This window comes from Fusarium keratoplasticum, chromosome 2, assembly GCF_025433545.1.
Source record: "Fusarium keratoplasticum isolate Fu6.1 chromosome 2, whole genome shotgun sequence".
Lineage (NCBI taxonomy): Eukaryota > Fungi > Ascomycota > Sordariomycetes > Hypocreales > Nectriaceae > Fusarium > Fusarium keratoplasticum.
In genome coordinates, this window is record NC_070530.1 from 3,666,366 (window position 1) to 3,681,084 (window position 14,719).

The window sequence follows — 14,719 nt, forward strand, 5'->3', positions numbered from 1 at the left end:
ACATAGACTACGTAATATAGACGGCATCTGATACACTGAAGAACGGACAGTTGGAACACCTGTTGATGTTCGTACAGTGACATCTCAGTGCAGCAAGGATCATATTTCCTCATATATATATTCTTTAAACTTTCGTGATCCATACATCACAGTTCTCCTCCATAGGAAGCCCACCGCCAGAGAGTTCGTTCACTCAGTCCTTCCGCTTCAGCGTCGTCCTGAATGCAAGAGGACTCACCTCCGTCGCCTTGCCATCATCATCCACGTCAAAAATATAGAGGCCCATATCTAGAGCTCCATAGGTAGCCCCTCCAACCGTGGTCCAATCAGCCGAGAGAATACCAGAGATTGTGCCTTTGCTCAGCTTCGGGGCGTCCATTGCTGTCAAGGCGCGCATTGCGACTCGACCCGACTTCTCGTCTACCACGGTTGGGACGAGGCGATTAGGCATGGTATCTGGGTCATTGGGTGCTCCACTGGCCTTGGATTCCGCGAGGAGATAGTCTGTGCCGTTGGAAATGAACCTCGAGATGGTTAGACCAGGGGGCGCACCCTCTGTCTTGTTTCGGGTGATGGTGATGGAGGAGTTTAGTCCCTCTGCTGTGGAAACATAGGTACCGCCATAGTTTTTCTCGGCTTCAGAAGCCGCTTGCTCCAAGAGTGCAGGCATGATGGCATTTACCACCGCATCGCCTATCTTGCCAGCAATCAGAGCTCGTAACGCTCTGTCAGATGACGCTGCCAGGACCGAGAAGCCAATCTCAAACTCGGGAACCAAAACAAGGAAAGAGCTGAATAAACCCGCGTCCCCTGATTTAGTGTAAAGATCAATGACCAGCCCCGTCTCGGGATGAACATAGCGAGGGATCTCCCAAGGGCCGCCAACAGAGTAGTCCAATCGTGCAGTGTGCGTATGGGGCTTCATCCACTTGCGAGTGACGTCACCTGAGAGAAGGGTGTAGTTGAGGATGCTTGAGCCAAACTTTGTAAGATCATTCAAGGTGGACAGCAATGTGCCCGAGCTCTTGGCGGGATCGGGGGTCAGCAAGTACATTAACTCGAGCTCCGTGTCGTTGTTGACGGGGATGACGGCGTTGTCCCATTTGTTTTTGGGAGGGGCTTCGGTGTAAGTCCTCGACATTCCAAGCGGATCAAAGATGTCGCTGCTGAATTGCTCGTCGAGTGACTTGCCGGTGAGGTTTTGTAGGACGGCTCCCAGGATGATGAAGCCCGTGTTGGCATAGGCCGGATTAGCCCATGGGAGAAAGGTTGGTGGGCGATTCTCCTGGCTCCCGACATAGTTGTCATAATCATCAGCGCAGCTCGTAATGTTTGGGTCTGAGAAGTTGCTGCATGGCATGGTTGACAACTGAGGGTCCTTCTGCATGTTCAGGGGTGGAAGTCCAAGTGCCGCCGCCGTGTCACCGACCAACTTTTCGCCAGTTGTGAATAACGGCCACCCATCGCGGGGAACACCGCTAATTTGGTTGGCCAATGCCAAAGGAGTGATCTTGTCCCACTGGATGTGCTCTGCCGGGTTGTCTCTTGCCTCCTTGGCTGTGTCGACAAGCTGCGGGAAGAAATAGGTCAAGGGACGCTCCCAGTCGACAGGATCCAGGTTCATGAGGGCGGAATAGACGGTGAAGAGCTTGGTTATACTAGCGATCCCGTAGATAGTGTCGCCGTCGACCTCCTTGGTACCGTATTTAGCCCCCTTGGTCGTGGGGGAATTATAGTGGAACTGGAACTTGCTGGCCGCCCCATCATCGCGAGTTGAGAAGAGGCCGACGGAAAAGGTGGTGTTCTTCAATGTGCTGAGAACAGGGTCTTCTTCTGGGCTAATCTCCAAATACCCTTGCAAGGTTTCGGTAAGATTTTCCCATCCAGCGATGACATGGCTGTCTTTGCTAGTCAGGTCTGTGGGGGGAGGGTATCGAGGGCCGAGGAAGTCGGCCAAAACGGGGGAACCCGACAAGGAGAGAAGAGCGAGAAGGGATTGCCGGGAAAACATGATTGCCAGGATGTTTAGATGACCACTCGGCGTAACGAGTCTATCAACATTTCGTGTTTGGTTGGAAACTCGCGCGTTTTATACCCATCTCGACAGAGACAGATACAGCACAACTCTCAAACTATACTACCAATTCGTCATCAATCTACACAACATATGTCATTGTCGTTGAACTCAAAGACTATATGCAAACGAAACAAGCAATTTCCCTCGCTATGAACTAATAGCGGCGCAAAAGTCCTCGATTAAGACATCACCAGCGACTCACAAAAGATGATCCCAAGGCTGTGCTGTCCGACCTGCAGCGGCTCGTTCATGTTGCATTGAAGGCGCATCGAGAACGAACGGGCGCTAAACTCAAAGTAGTGCTAACGCGCCGCTGTGCTTCGGGTTCATGATGTCAAGCTTTGTGTGTCAGCAAACGTCCACGAATGAACAGCTGGTTGGAGGTGATCCTCGCAGCGGCCTCAAGAATACTCTGTTAGTGGCCAAGTCAAAATCAACAGTTTAGGCTGAGAGTTAGAGCTTTATAGAGATATTCAAACCTCCTACATAGTAAAGAAAGAAATTTTTATACTATGGAAGCTTTTATAAGAAGTACACAAAAGACTTCATGATAAATAATGCCACTTAAGCTTCAACAGCATTAGCAGACTATTCTTTTGCTTGGGATTTTCGCAACCGACCCTTGAAATCTGGAAACCCTTCAGCCACTGACAATATCCACCTCCACTTTCACACAGAAACTGGCCAATTAATCCAGCCTCTCATCTTCGGCTGAAGACAATCTGACAGGGGTTCTGCACGGTGTTTCCAGGATTGACGCACAGCGAGGCTTCCCTCTAACCCAATCTGTCGTTTCCTGGCGCTGTAGGGCTGCGAAGCTGTTCGATGCTCGCTGCGCCATCCAGCTACGGAAATGACCACCTCGACTATCTGCGGGATGGCCCTTTGCAGGGCGGGATGATGGATCAAGGCGTTCTCATGCAACAGGTTATATAAATGCCTCCTTCTCTTCGAGTTTGAGGTGGTTCATGCTTTGAGACAAGCCAGTTCAATCACTTTACTCTTGAGCTTTCCCTTGACTTGCTTCTCTTCTTTACAACACCGCACAACCATGGCGAACCCTACGCCAGACAACCTTTACGGCTACAATGCCAACAAGATTCTTCCAATCATTGCTGCGGCAGTGATTGCAGTATCTTGCATCGGCCATGCCCTCCAGAACAGGTAACACACCAACACCAGCTTGATCAAGCCATAGACTAACATGACTTCTAGTCGATACAAGTTTTGGCGGGTGACATTCTTCATGTTCTACGCCGGCTTGTTTTATACTATTGGTTGGGTCTTTCGAATCATTTCGGTCCGCAAGACAGACAGCCTTGCTTTCTACATGATCCAGAGCATCTTTGTCTACCTTGCACCACCCATCTACTCGGCTGCAGAGTACAACACTCTCGGGCGACTGATGCACTACCTACCAATGCACGCCATCATCAACCCGAACCGCGTCGTTTACATCTTTGTCTTTCTGGGCGCGCTCGTCGAGACGCTCACTGCCATTGGCGCCTCTTGGATGGCCGCCGGTAATGGCAAGCAAGACAAGGACCGGTACGTCCAGGGCTCGACCTTTATGGCCATCGCCGTGGTCCTGCAGGGTGTTGTTGAGATCGCCTTTATCGCCTTGGTCGGCATCATCCACCACCGCTGCGTCAAGGCCAAGATGATGCCCAAGAACGTGCGAACCCTGTTCATCATGCTCTACGGCACATCATTACTCATCATCGTGCGCTGCGTGTTTCGCGCCGTCGAGACCTTCCAGCTGAGGGACATCCTCTCAAGCGAAAGGGACAACAACGAGGCGCTCCTCAAGCACGAGTGGCCTTTTTACGTGCTCGAGACCATCCCGGTTGCCCTATACACCTACTGGCTCAACATTGTACATCCCGGCCGATACCTCCCCAGCGACCCGCGCCAGTATCTCGACTTTGACGGCAAGACGGAGCGCATGGGACCTGGCTGGATCCACAACCGGCCCTGGTTCGCGTACGTGGCTGATCCATTCGACTTCATCGGAATGTTTACGATGAAGAAGCGAGACCCGTTCTACCTCAGGGCGAGCGAGTGGCCCGAGGTGGACAACTGCTTCGCCCAGGGCCAGGGGTCGAACGTCGTCGGGAAGGCCAAGTACTCGGCAATCGCCAAGAACGAGTCGCACGAGTCTCGCTTCTGATACAGGGCCCAAGTGTCGATGGCGCCAAAACAAAAGGAATGGTGGATGATGATTGGGGATGAAAGTGGCTGGCCGAATCTGGAGAATGAATTCAAGTTCAAAGGCCAGGTAACTGCACGTGATAAGGCACGTGTGCGAGTTTGATGCTTCACGCATCAGCTTGTCAGAGTTGATGTTGAAAGAAGCCTAGAAAATCGTTTTGTTTGCAAGATAGACTTTTCTTTTGTGTTATTTAGCGACGCTGTAGTAGAAGCTTCAAGATACCATTGACATTTCACCTTGACACGTTTCAATGTTCACCATAAATCACATGGAGATCTTCATCAAGCCGGAACCACGGAATAAATAAATAGATTTAAACTCAACCTGACTACACTCTTCAAGGCCTAAAGCAGGAACCAAATTTCGTCTCAGACAAGTCAGTCCAGTCAGCGGCGTTCGGTTTGCAAGTTGCACCGCGCGGACGATCGGTGACTTCATTGCCCGACTCCGTCAGCGAATCGGCATTCGGGCCCCACAACAGGTCCCATCGGTATCGAGCGTTGCACAGGGCTTCCGACAATGACGTAGTTGGGGTCCAAACCTTTTTCTGCTCCTTCCATGACCTTGGCCAAGCCCCGTGAGATCGTAGGTCGGACGTCATTCATTCACAACAGTGACATTCCACTCTGAAGCAGGCCAAGACGTTTTTCGTCTCGAGTGAGAAAATCCCATTGAAAACTGACCACCAAAAGGAAACCGCCCCCGTCACTCCCGTTCGGTGAAATTTGCCTGTGCAAGGCAAACGTCAGTACGTACCATTGAAGTCGCCCGGACTTGACGGGATTCACGGCCCCATCCAAATCGTGCAACGTCAGACCTTTCGCGGTCTCGATCCGGGCTGTCAAGCTTCTTGCTTTTCTACCTATCAAAGCTAGGCCCCTTTAATAAGATATAGTTTGCCACTGCAATGGACCTTCTCACTCTTCCGCCCACTCTTCCTAAACAATGCAATGGCCCTTAGCTTCCTCGTGCCAAATGCTCTACTAGCAAACCATCTTTAACTCATCGACTCCCACTTCTCCCATCATCCACAATAGCTCCTCCTTCCCTCCCCCAAACGTAAACGCTGCCGTCGCCGATACCATGCCCGAGGTGCGACGAGGCAGTCTTCAGATCGTATCTGGCTCGGCCGTCTCATCCACTGAAGCCTCCGGGCTGCCTGGCGCTGCGAGTCCCTCTCGTCCCTCCCAGTCTCACCAATCTTCCAACGAACGCGTGCGCTTCGATGTCCCTCCAGAACCTACCCAGCGAAGGGATACCGCCGGCTCGGATTTCTCGGAAGCACCCCGACGAAGCCTCTCGTATGCCCAGCGACCCGTAGCCGACGCCTATTACGATTCCCGAGCTGCCACCCAGACCGAATACAGACGACGAGCAAAGACACTTCAAGAGTACTACGATGATAACCCGCATCTACTACCACAGTTGCCGTTCACGTGGCACCACGGCTGGAAGCGCTGGAGACTCTTCATATTCGCCTTTCTAGTCTTTGTCGATGCCTCGGCCATTCCTATCGCGCTTTACTATGGCATGTACTACGCCGGCAACGTCGAGGGATGGATCATCTTTGCCGTTGTGACGACCATCTGGGGTGGGCCCACGTATCTCGAGTTCGCGATCCGTACGCTCCGATTGATGAAGGTGGATAGGTTCTATCGGCCTCTTGGGACAAATTCTCGATGGTGCTTTGACATGTTGACGTGGGCGTCTGTTCTCACAATCACTGTTGTCACGGCTCTTTTTATCGTTGGAAGTGCTCCTCATAATGTGTGGTTGAGAGTTCTGTGCATGCCTGCCCCGGCAATTCTGTATTGTCTTGGAGGTGTGCTATTTCTCATTTCGTTGTACAATTACATGGGCTGGCCAGCACCGTTCCGGATCAGCTCAACAGCCAAGGGAGAACAGGTACTTTCACATCTCAATCTCAATTGTCCACGTCATGCTAACTTTCGCAGGTACTACCGGGCGTATACTACTTCATCGAGGACGTCGTCGCGGTTAATGCTGGCGGCGGCCGACCTTTCCGTGAAGCTTTGGCCGCCCGTTACAAGGCCAGTCCTCGCTTCCGGCGGATGATATACATCCAATCCTGGTTCTGGTCTATCCCAGCCTTGGTACTCGCTGTACCTCTTACTGTTATCTCGGTCATTCCCCAGGTTCCAGCAACAGCTGCTTACGGCGTCGCCTGGGCAGTCCCCTTCCTGTGGGCTACACTTTGGGGCATTATCACGATCAAATGGTGCAAGAGAGATATGGCTCGGGAAAGGAGGGAGTGGGAGGCAGGAATTGACTCGGAAAAGGAACTTAAAAAGGAGGGTTCCACGCAGGTATAGATGGGGTGGTTCAATTACGAGCACACGATGCCAGTCGTGGGGTCAAAGACTGGTCACGAAGCATATACGGAACATGACTCTTGGCGTTGAGGCCGATGATTACCATTATTTACGATTAGAATGAAATGTACATATCTTGGCATTGGCCATCTTGTCAAGTGCTATTGACTTCTGTCAAGGTTAGGTGCTTCTGCACAGCCTCCGGGAGACCCAAGAACCGAGGCTCAAATGGTTATATCAAGCTCATTATCGAGTGAAAGCTTCAAAAAAAGCTATCAGAATGCCCAATCAGCATTGTCCTGAATGTTATCCCACGGCTAGGGTGACGCGTATGCACCCACTACCCTCGGTCCCTTACCACCTCTTCAGACAAACAGACACCCGGGCTTCCCGTCGTGGAATCACGGTTGCTACTAGCCCATCGGCGAGATAAGCTCAAGGATCTAACACCCATGCAGCCGGCAGTTGGGTCGACCGCATGATTATCATCTTTGACATTCCCGGCCGTTCCGAAACATCATGGGCCCACGGCTGCAGCAAATCAACACCTGACAGGTCTGGTCAAGGGTCCAGAGAAACCGCCAGTTTGGTCTGGACCCATCCATTTCAGCTTAGGGATTGTTCGGGAGTCGGGCAACGGCTCTAGACATGTCGGGCTTCGCGTCTACCGATCACCGACATTCGCGTTTGGACGGAATTCGGAAACTGGCGATGCCCATAGAGCCCCGATGGGAATTAGATTGGGATTGTTTGGATTCACTCCTTACGCCTATTTGATGGTGGCATGGCCTTGGCCAGGTACGATGCATATGAAATTCCAGAACCGTTGTGATCTGGCTACTATTCGAACTTTGACACTTGCATACCTCCTCAGATAAGGTTTGTATGCATACATACACGTAGTCAATTTCCTAATATACAGTTCATTTTTCTAGCTTCATTCACTACTCATAAACATGATTGCTCTGATTGTGTATCTAGTATATTAGAGGGCTTTCAAAAGTCATAACGAATATCTACTTGCCCAGAGACGTATGAGAAAGAAGGCTCCCCAGATTGAGTTCACTATTTTCTTTGAAGAGAATTCGATCTCCAATTCTAATACTCGAGTAGATGATATCAAGTGCCTTGTAGTGAGTTGGGAATATCGATTTGTTTGCAAGTCACGTCACTCAGTTCCTCTTCTTGACTGGCTCTTCAGTTTATCTGACATTTGATTTTCCTCTAAGAAGCACCAGACTTACTTTCAGCCTACTTCTAATGGCTTTATTCTTCTCTGATCTTTTTGAGAATCCAGAAGCCAACGCAGTACTTCAAAGTTCACTCATGCCCTCCCACAGGACGAAACATTATTGGGGCCGAGGCATCTGAAGGCCCTCCCCAGGGCGTAAGATCAACTACAAGTCTTCTGGCCTCTTTAAACCCAAGCTTCTCGTAAAGCCCAAGACCCTCGTCAGAAGACTCAAGAACGGCCGGGATGCCTAAACGATCAGCCTCGTTCAGTCCCCACTGCACCAACATGGAGGCAGCGCCGCGTCTTTGATGTGCCGGATCAGTATGCAGTAGTTTTAGATCTATTAACTCGTGTCAGCTTTTCTCATTTAATTCCAAAGTTTCTGGATAAGAAATAGATGGTGGGGCATACAGGCATGTGGTTTGTCGTTCATGAGTTCCAAGCGCATCCGATCCATACCACCTAGGTAGGCCTCGCAAGCCTCTGGGTTACACCTAGGACCTCGATAAGAAGAGAAATCAGAAGCCTTTGGAGGAGTCTCCCAGATGTACCACATTGCAAAAGCAATCATGTTCTCTCCCTCAAGGTCGGTATCGACAACTTTGGCCCATCGGCAGGCAGGATTCTTGTGTAGCCGTTCGATCAAGTCGGCCACCCTGTTGGTGCCCCCAGAGGAACTAGGATAGGGGAAGAGCACGCGGCCCAAAGGGTGTGGTCCGTATGCAATATCTTCGATGGCAACGGCCCGGGGAGCATCGGCCTCGTTGGCCGGGAGGACTTTGAGAGGCATCGTTTCAAGGTCACTGACTTGTGGTGGCAAGATGACAGAGTACAAGTGACGAAAAAGTTCGCTGTTTTATATGCACACCAAATCGAACGAGGGAGCTCTCTCTTATTCACTGTCATTCGGCGAGCTCATTTAGGCATGTAGATGATTGAGCTCCGCTCTCGGCCGGGATGAGATCCGCGGGGGATTCAGCGGGGGACGGTCAGTAGAGTGACAGTGGGGGAGAGACAACATGTTTACATTGTACTGACTACAACGAAGATTAACTGGTCAAAATTCGAGTAGATTATTTTCTAATTTTTGTTAATATTTTTTCAAGTCCTCAAGTCTCGTTTTCCCTAATTTTTTGTCGTCGCAAACAACATTCATTGCCGACCAAGCGCCGCAAACCTGATGGAAGGTTCCAGTTTTAGCGCCGAGGCTGATAGGTGAGTGGCTTGCCCGGATTTTTTCTTTGCGCGACTCAGACGGAAGGAATCCGGTCGGCCGCAATTCTTTCCTTGAGCGACCTCAGATTTTTCAACAACCCTCGCCTTCAGCCTCGCCCTTCGGTCTCCCACCATCCCGCCCATCTCCTTCCCTCAACACACCAAGCAGCAGCCATGGATCACGGACGCGACCCCTGCCCCTGGGTCATTCTCAATGACTTTGGCGGTGCTTTCTGCATGGGCGTAAGTTTTTTAACTCTTCGTTCCGGAGCTCTTTCAGCCGATAAACCGGGCGATAATCGCGGCATGACGCAGAGCTGACTTGATTCCCTTCAGGCTATCGGCGGCACCATCTGGCACGGCATCAAGGGCTTCCGAAACTCCCCCTACGGCGAGCGACGTATCGGTGCCATCACCGCCATCAAGATGCGCGCCCCCGTTCTCGGCGGCAACTTCGGTGTCTGGGGCGGTCTCTTCTCGACGTTTGACTGCGCTGTGAAGGGCATCCGCCAGAAGGAGGATCCTTACAACGCCATCATCGCTGGTTTCTTTACCGGTGGCTCCCTGGCTATCCGAGGTGGCTACAAGGCCGCCCGTAACGGTGCCATCGGCTGCGCTGTCCTGCTCGCCGTCATCGAGGGTGTCGGTATTGGTTTCTCAAAGATGCTTGCCGGCAGCACCAAGCTCGAGGCTCCTCAACCTCCTCCCAACATGGAGGCTTCTCTGTAAGGAGTGAAACGAGACGAATCATTACGATGACGAACCGCGATCGAAACTTTCGACCAAAACCAACCACCCCCACCTCTCAACTCCACCACCACGAATTTAGCAGGCCGGCTCTTGTCAAAAGGAGCTGGCCTCTTGTATTTTCCACCATCAACCACCACCACGGACAAAAAATCGGCTGTCGTTTAATCTTTCAATCCGCATCGGGCCGGCGTTCCAATGTATAATAGAGAAGAAATTGGGAGGGGTATGGGAAGGGCGTGTTCTGGCTTAGCGACGGAGTTGCCAATACTTGTTGCAAGAACTGCAGACTATCCTACGAAGGATATCTGATGAGAGAAGAAAAAGGGCAATATGTGTACAACCCCAAGAGACGGATGGATTGGGAGTGCACAAAGGGCCAGCAGGTTACGAAACGAGAAGGGGAACTCCCTGCTGCTAAGATTTATGCTGCGTTGTTTTTTTCTTGACGAATTGGGTACAGATCGAATACATAACGACGTTCCCCGTTCTGCTCTATCTTGCTCTATGTTCTACTTGCTCATCTATAGCTCATCTGACCCTGTAGCGAAGACTCCCACCTGAGGTTTGCCCTCGTCATCAATCCAGGCCCGGAACATGCCCCCGCAGTTAAAGTCCATCAAGACTTCAGACCGTGTGTCTATAACTCGACCATTTGTATCGCGGATGACTACCGATTCGATGCCAATGATGCCGCCTTCTCCCTCTCCTGTGCGACCCCAACGATCACCCGCGCTCTTTTCCAGCTCTCCACCACGCCCAGCAACGTGGGCGATCGCCTTGACTCCCGACTCTGGCTTCCATCTTGCCATGGCGGCGACAGTTCGAACAGCGTTGACGCGGAGGAAAGAGTCGCCATTGCCAGTTCCTGATCCTCCAAAGGACCTAGTCGTATAGGTACCGCCGCTGCTTGTGCTGAGGGTATCGAGAGGAGAGTACATCATTGGGCTGGGCAAGCAGTCCGCCAAAGCTCCCCTCAGAGCATCACTCAGCACGAGCGACGGTCCTGGCTGAGTGATGGAGTTCTTCAAGCGATCCCATGCTGTTGGTCCCGTTGGATCGCCGTCTTCACTCCACTCCTCAGCCCAGAAGCCTGCGCCAACAACGGGCGTATCGCCAATACGTCCAGTGAGCTTGTTCGTCAATCCACCTGTACTGGTTGCGGCACATATAACTCCGTTCTCATCAAGAGCCACCGCTCCGCAGGTGCCCTGTGGGAGATACTCAGTTGCACTCCATGTGGCTTGCCCCTGGCCACTCTTTTCCCGTTCCAGGGCCCGGATATGCTCGTCCCAGCGCTGCTGTGTGTAAAAGTAGCTCGGGTCGACCAACTCTAATCCATACTGCTCTGCCAGCTTCTCGGCTGCTCTACCATAGAGCTGTGTATGCCCTTGTGCCGAAGGGACGTCGAGATCATCTGAAAATACCCCCTGAGCCTGTTTGCCTCGTCCTTCGAGATCGTCTTCACCATGCTCGAGCATCGCTTTAGCTAGGAGAATGGGATTCTTCACGTGGCGGACGCCCATAACGCCCACGCCTCGCTTCTTAAAGCCTCGAGATACCATCACTGACGCTTCCAGTTCGTTAATTCCATCACGCGTGAACACGGCGCCGTGTCCGCTGTTAAAAAGGGGGTTATCTTCGATCAGCCGGACCGCATATGTCGCTATCTCCAGCGCAGAAGGACGCCGTTTGAGTTCCTTCTCCGAGGCCACGACGGCTTGACTTCTCATGTACAGGTCCGCTTTTGTAACCTAGGGCCTTCTAGTCAGCCAAACGTCGTGGGGTTTGCGTTATCAGGCATCAACTCACAATATCGATGAGTGCGGCGCGATAAGCCTGGAGCTTGTCTGGGGGGTAGTTCCGGCGCTGGATGTTGCCTGCCCCGCCATGGATGATAAGCCGAGGCTTTACTTTGAGAGTACTTTGGTGTTGAGTTTTGTATTCCATTGTTCTTCGGTGTCTTATTCGTGTTCTAGAGCAAAACTGTTGAAATGAAGAAGTTGACAGTTGATCGTCCCCTCAAACAGGGTTGGGGTGACCTTGGATACCTCTAGCCCCACTCCTGACCACATCAGTTGACAACCCGGTCTAGAGCTAGGTAAGAACGACCTATCGTAGACTTGAGTGCTCTAAGATACAGAAATTAATAGCCAGTCACATGTTTCAACACTCTTGATAGAGTATATCCCTGGGTATAATGTTCGTGTTGCTATAGAATACATGGTCTTATCCTCCTGGTTTGACGCCGATACTTGGTACACTCAATAACACCATCCAGTTGCCCGATTTCGCCATCTATATAGACCCAATACTCCAGGCTCAGGCGATCAAACTATCAAGCCAGCTCATAAGAATTTGTACGAACATCACTGTCCCGTCAATGCGATTGCGGATTTGACTGCTTTGTCAACATCCTTGGGCCGCAAGCCTGGTGTCCTTCCTAAGCAAACTGCCATGCTAGTCATTTCTAAATAGTGTTAGCATGCTGGCTTTTCCAAGGGATTTATGAGGTAGAACATACCAGCAACAAGTCGGTTGACATCAATCGTCACCTTGGTCTTCATCCAGCTAGAGTCCGTCCACGCTCGCGGGAAATATGACGGGTCCATGAAGGATCCCAATTCGAGGTTAAATTGCTGATCAGGCGGTGGCATACTCGGCATTAGCGATCCCAAGTCATGGCCCATCGTTGGGGCCATAAGAGGCGTCGTTGTCATGGACGAGGTTCCAGGTGTAAGAGTCGTTGGTATACTGCTTGACCACATGTGAGGTGCGCCACCCATGCCTTGTTGAGGTACGGTGAAAAGCTCTGGGCCAGAAGTTGGTATTTGTGGGCCGCCAAAGAAACTATTGTTGGCAGTGTTGTTCATGTTGGGGTTGGGTCGAAGATTCGGGGAACCGTCAAATTCTCCAATGTCGATTTCAGCATCGACAAAGTCTGCGTTTTCGGGGATGATGATACCTCGTTGGCGAAGATAGGTCTCGACCTCATCGGCGTCAAAAAAGTCTCCCTCGAAACCCTTGTGCATCATCCGCATCCGAATATCAATCCGGTCATCTCTCATGCTCTCGGTCTCTGAGTTGAATGGTCCCATCGAGAAGCCAGTCAGTTCTGGCGGCCTCAAAGGCTCTGGTAAGCCTTGGTTTCCAATAGGCATCTCGCTGGCAGGGACGTTCATTCCTGGCTGGGGCCCGTTTCCTCCTGGGCCCGAGAAGAATGTACCCGCGCCACCAAGATTTGTGAACGGGTACTTCCAGTTGTTCAAGGTCTCTTTTCTTGACTTGCTAAGCACCATTGTCAGACGACGGATGATGGCTTCCCTGGGCTCAAACAACAGGCAAAACCCAAACACCGCTGCGTAACGGTGGGGAGGAGGGTTGTTCATCGATACCAGCCTGAGGCCAGCCTCGACGGTTGCTCTCTGGAGGCGGCGACCAAAAGTCCGCTCGTGGGATGCATATGAAGATGGCGAAGGGATTCCGGGGTACGGTGGTGAGGTAAACGGGTTGTGGCTGAAGGGGATTGAGGCCTGGGTATCGTAAATTGGAAAACTTGCGTTCTCTGCTGTCGGCATGGTGATGATTTCGTACGGTAAAGTAACAGGCGGTGTCAGTTGCTGCTGCAGAGGGTCCAAGCTTGGTGGAGTGGTGAGTTGGGTTTCCAGAGGACCAGGACCGGCGGCTGATGGGTTTGAAGGAACAAAATCGTCACTCGGTGCACTAGAAGAGCCCGAACCAGAACCGTGCCTCTCCTGTGGGCGGTCCTCAACCTGTGCCTCCCTTTCATCAGGAGCGGGGGCAGGAGCAGGAGTGCTTGCCTCCTTAGCGGCATCGTCGGCATTTCTGCGCGTGAAAGACAGGAACTTGCGAGTTGTGTCGTTGAGGCGTCGTGCAACCTCTGGAGCATTCTCGAGCATCCCTTGAGCTAGGACAAAGTCAAAGAAGTTCATGAATTCCTTGCCCATATCCTCATTGGTCTGCTCAAGGTCCCTAACCTTTTGTTCAAGGGAGGTGATGGCAGTGTCTTTGCGGTTGCGATATGCTCGCTGGGCCAGGCGAATTTGGGTACGCCGGCGCTGGCTTCCATGTTAGTTTGTGGTTTTAAAGGAAGCAGCAACCCGTTTCCCAGTTGCATAAGATCTCAGAACAGACTTGCCTCTTGTGCTGTCTCATCTTTGGTGTCCAACCTAGGCCGACCTCTAGAGCGCTTCTTGCTCCGATCTCCATCATTATCATCAGAAGTCTTGGAGCGCTTCCGGCTTGGGGCCTCTTGGGGCTCAGACTGGGCTGGCTCGACCATAGTGGATGAGGCCCTGATGAAACTAGGTTAATATCCGGGGATACGTTGAGTATCAGTGTCAGCCTGTCAGGAGGTGGGTTACTAAAGCCCAGATGACCAAGACAGCTGTTGAATGACTGAGGGCTCAGGACGGCAGAACGGCAGAGCGAAGTTCACAGTGGGTGGTTCAACAATAGCACGCGTGTATTTGTCAGTGATGACAGTTGGCACAAGTGGTGGTAGGGTATGCGCTTCAGACGAGTTCACAGTGTAGCGCGAAGCAGAACAGAGTGACTGAGGTAGAGACGCTCTGGCTCCGGCGGCGCCGGGGTCGGTCGTCCGGGATCCTGCCGGCAGTACACCCGTCTGCCGGGTGGAGATGAACGGGAGATGCGGAGCCGAAGAATGATGAAATGGATGTGAGTGAGCGTGTCTCGAGATGGAGTTGGGGTTGGGGTTGAAGGAGGGCGGTGCCATCGACTCGGGTCCGAAGTGGCCACAGACGCCTTTCATTGGCTGGCGAAACCGGGATGATCAATCAAGATTGGCGCTATGGTTGGCCGAGGTGTAAGGGTTTCACTCTCTGGGGATATCCGTTGAGTTCTTAGAGCCGCCAAAC

At 52.0% G+C, this 14,719-nt stretch overlaps 7 protein-coding genes across 7 annotated transcripts; 3 read left to right on the forward strand and 4 right to left on the reverse strand.

Annotated features, from left to right (window-relative positions):
- Window positions 1-193: 193 nt before the first annotated feature.
- On the reverse strand, window positions 194-2,011 carry NCS57_00304500 (Beta-lactamase domain-containing protein; the record flags this gene model as incomplete). The annotated part of the gene is made up of 1 exon (XM_053053060.1): window positions 194-2,011. One exon carries the CDS (start codon window positions 2,009-2,011, stop codon window positions 194-196), a length of 1,818 nt encoding a protein of 605 aa, XP_052918306.1.
- Window positions 2,012-3,128: 1,117 nt separating this feature from the next.
- On the forward strand, window positions 3,129-4,247 carry NCS57_00304600 (uncharacterized protein; the record flags this gene model as incomplete). Its single annotated transcript, XM_053053061.1, has 2 exons — window positions 3,129-3,241; window positions 3,293-4,247. The coding sequence occupies 2 exons, from the start codon at window positions 3,129-3,131 to the stop codon at window positions 4,245-4,247; spliced, it is 1,068 nt and encodes a 355-aa protein (XP_052918307.1).
- A 1,125-nt stretch (window positions 4,248-5,372) lies between these two features.
- Window positions 5,373-6,622, forward strand: NCS57_00304700 (uncharacterized protein; the record flags this gene model as incomplete). Its single annotated transcript, XM_053053062.1, has 2 exons — window positions 5,373-6,194; window positions 6,245-6,622. The coding sequence occupies 2 exons, from the start codon at window positions 5,373-5,375 to the stop codon at window positions 6,620-6,622; spliced, it is 1,200 nt and encodes a 399-aa protein (XP_052918308.1).
- Window positions 6,623-7,942: 1,320 nt separating this feature from the next.
- On the reverse strand, window positions 7,943-8,646 carry NCS57_00304800 (N-acetyltransferase domain-containing protein; the record flags this gene model as incomplete). The annotated part of the gene is made up of 2 exons (XM_053053063.1): window positions 7,943-8,196; window positions 8,268-8,646. 2 exons carry the CDS (start codon window positions 8,644-8,646, stop codon window positions 7,943-7,945), a joined length of 633 nt encoding a protein of 210 aa, XP_052918309.1.
- A 515-nt stretch (window positions 8,647-9,161) lies between these two features.
- Window positions 9,162-9,800, forward strand: NCS57_00304900 (Mitochondrial import inner membrane translocase subunit tim17; the record flags this gene model as incomplete). The annotated part of the gene is made up of 2 exons (XM_053053064.1): window positions 9,162-9,314; window positions 9,408-9,800. Exons 1-2 carry the CDS (start codon window positions 9,246-9,248, stop codon window positions 9,798-9,800), a joined length of 462 nt encoding a protein of 153 aa, XP_052918310.1. The 5' UTR covers window positions 9,162-9,245.
- Window positions 9,801-10,342: 542 nt separating this feature from the next.
- NCS57_00305000 (uncharacterized protein) lies at window positions 10,343-11,795 on the reverse strand (the record flags this gene model as incomplete). The annotated part of the gene is made up of 2 exons (XM_053053065.1): window positions 11,631-11,795; window positions 10,343-11,572 (listed from the first exon to the last, which is right to left on the reverse strand). Exons 1-2 carry the CDS (start codon window positions 11,766-11,768, stop codon window positions 10,343-10,345), a joined length of 1,368 nt encoding a protein of 455 aa, XP_052918311.1. The 5' UTR covers window positions 11,769-11,795.
- A 392-nt stretch (window positions 11,796-12,187) lies between these two features.
- On the reverse strand, window positions 12,188-14,121 carry NCS57_00305100 (BZIP domain-containing protein; the record flags this gene model as incomplete). Its single annotated transcript, XM_053053066.1, has 3 exons — window positions 12,188-12,288; window positions 12,343-13,901; window positions 13,970-14,121. The coding sequence occupies 3 exons, from the start codon at window positions 14,119-14,121 to the stop codon at window positions 12,188-12,190; spliced, it is 1,812 nt and encodes a 603-aa protein (XP_052918312.1).
- Window positions 14,122-14,719: the final 598 nt, after the last annotated feature.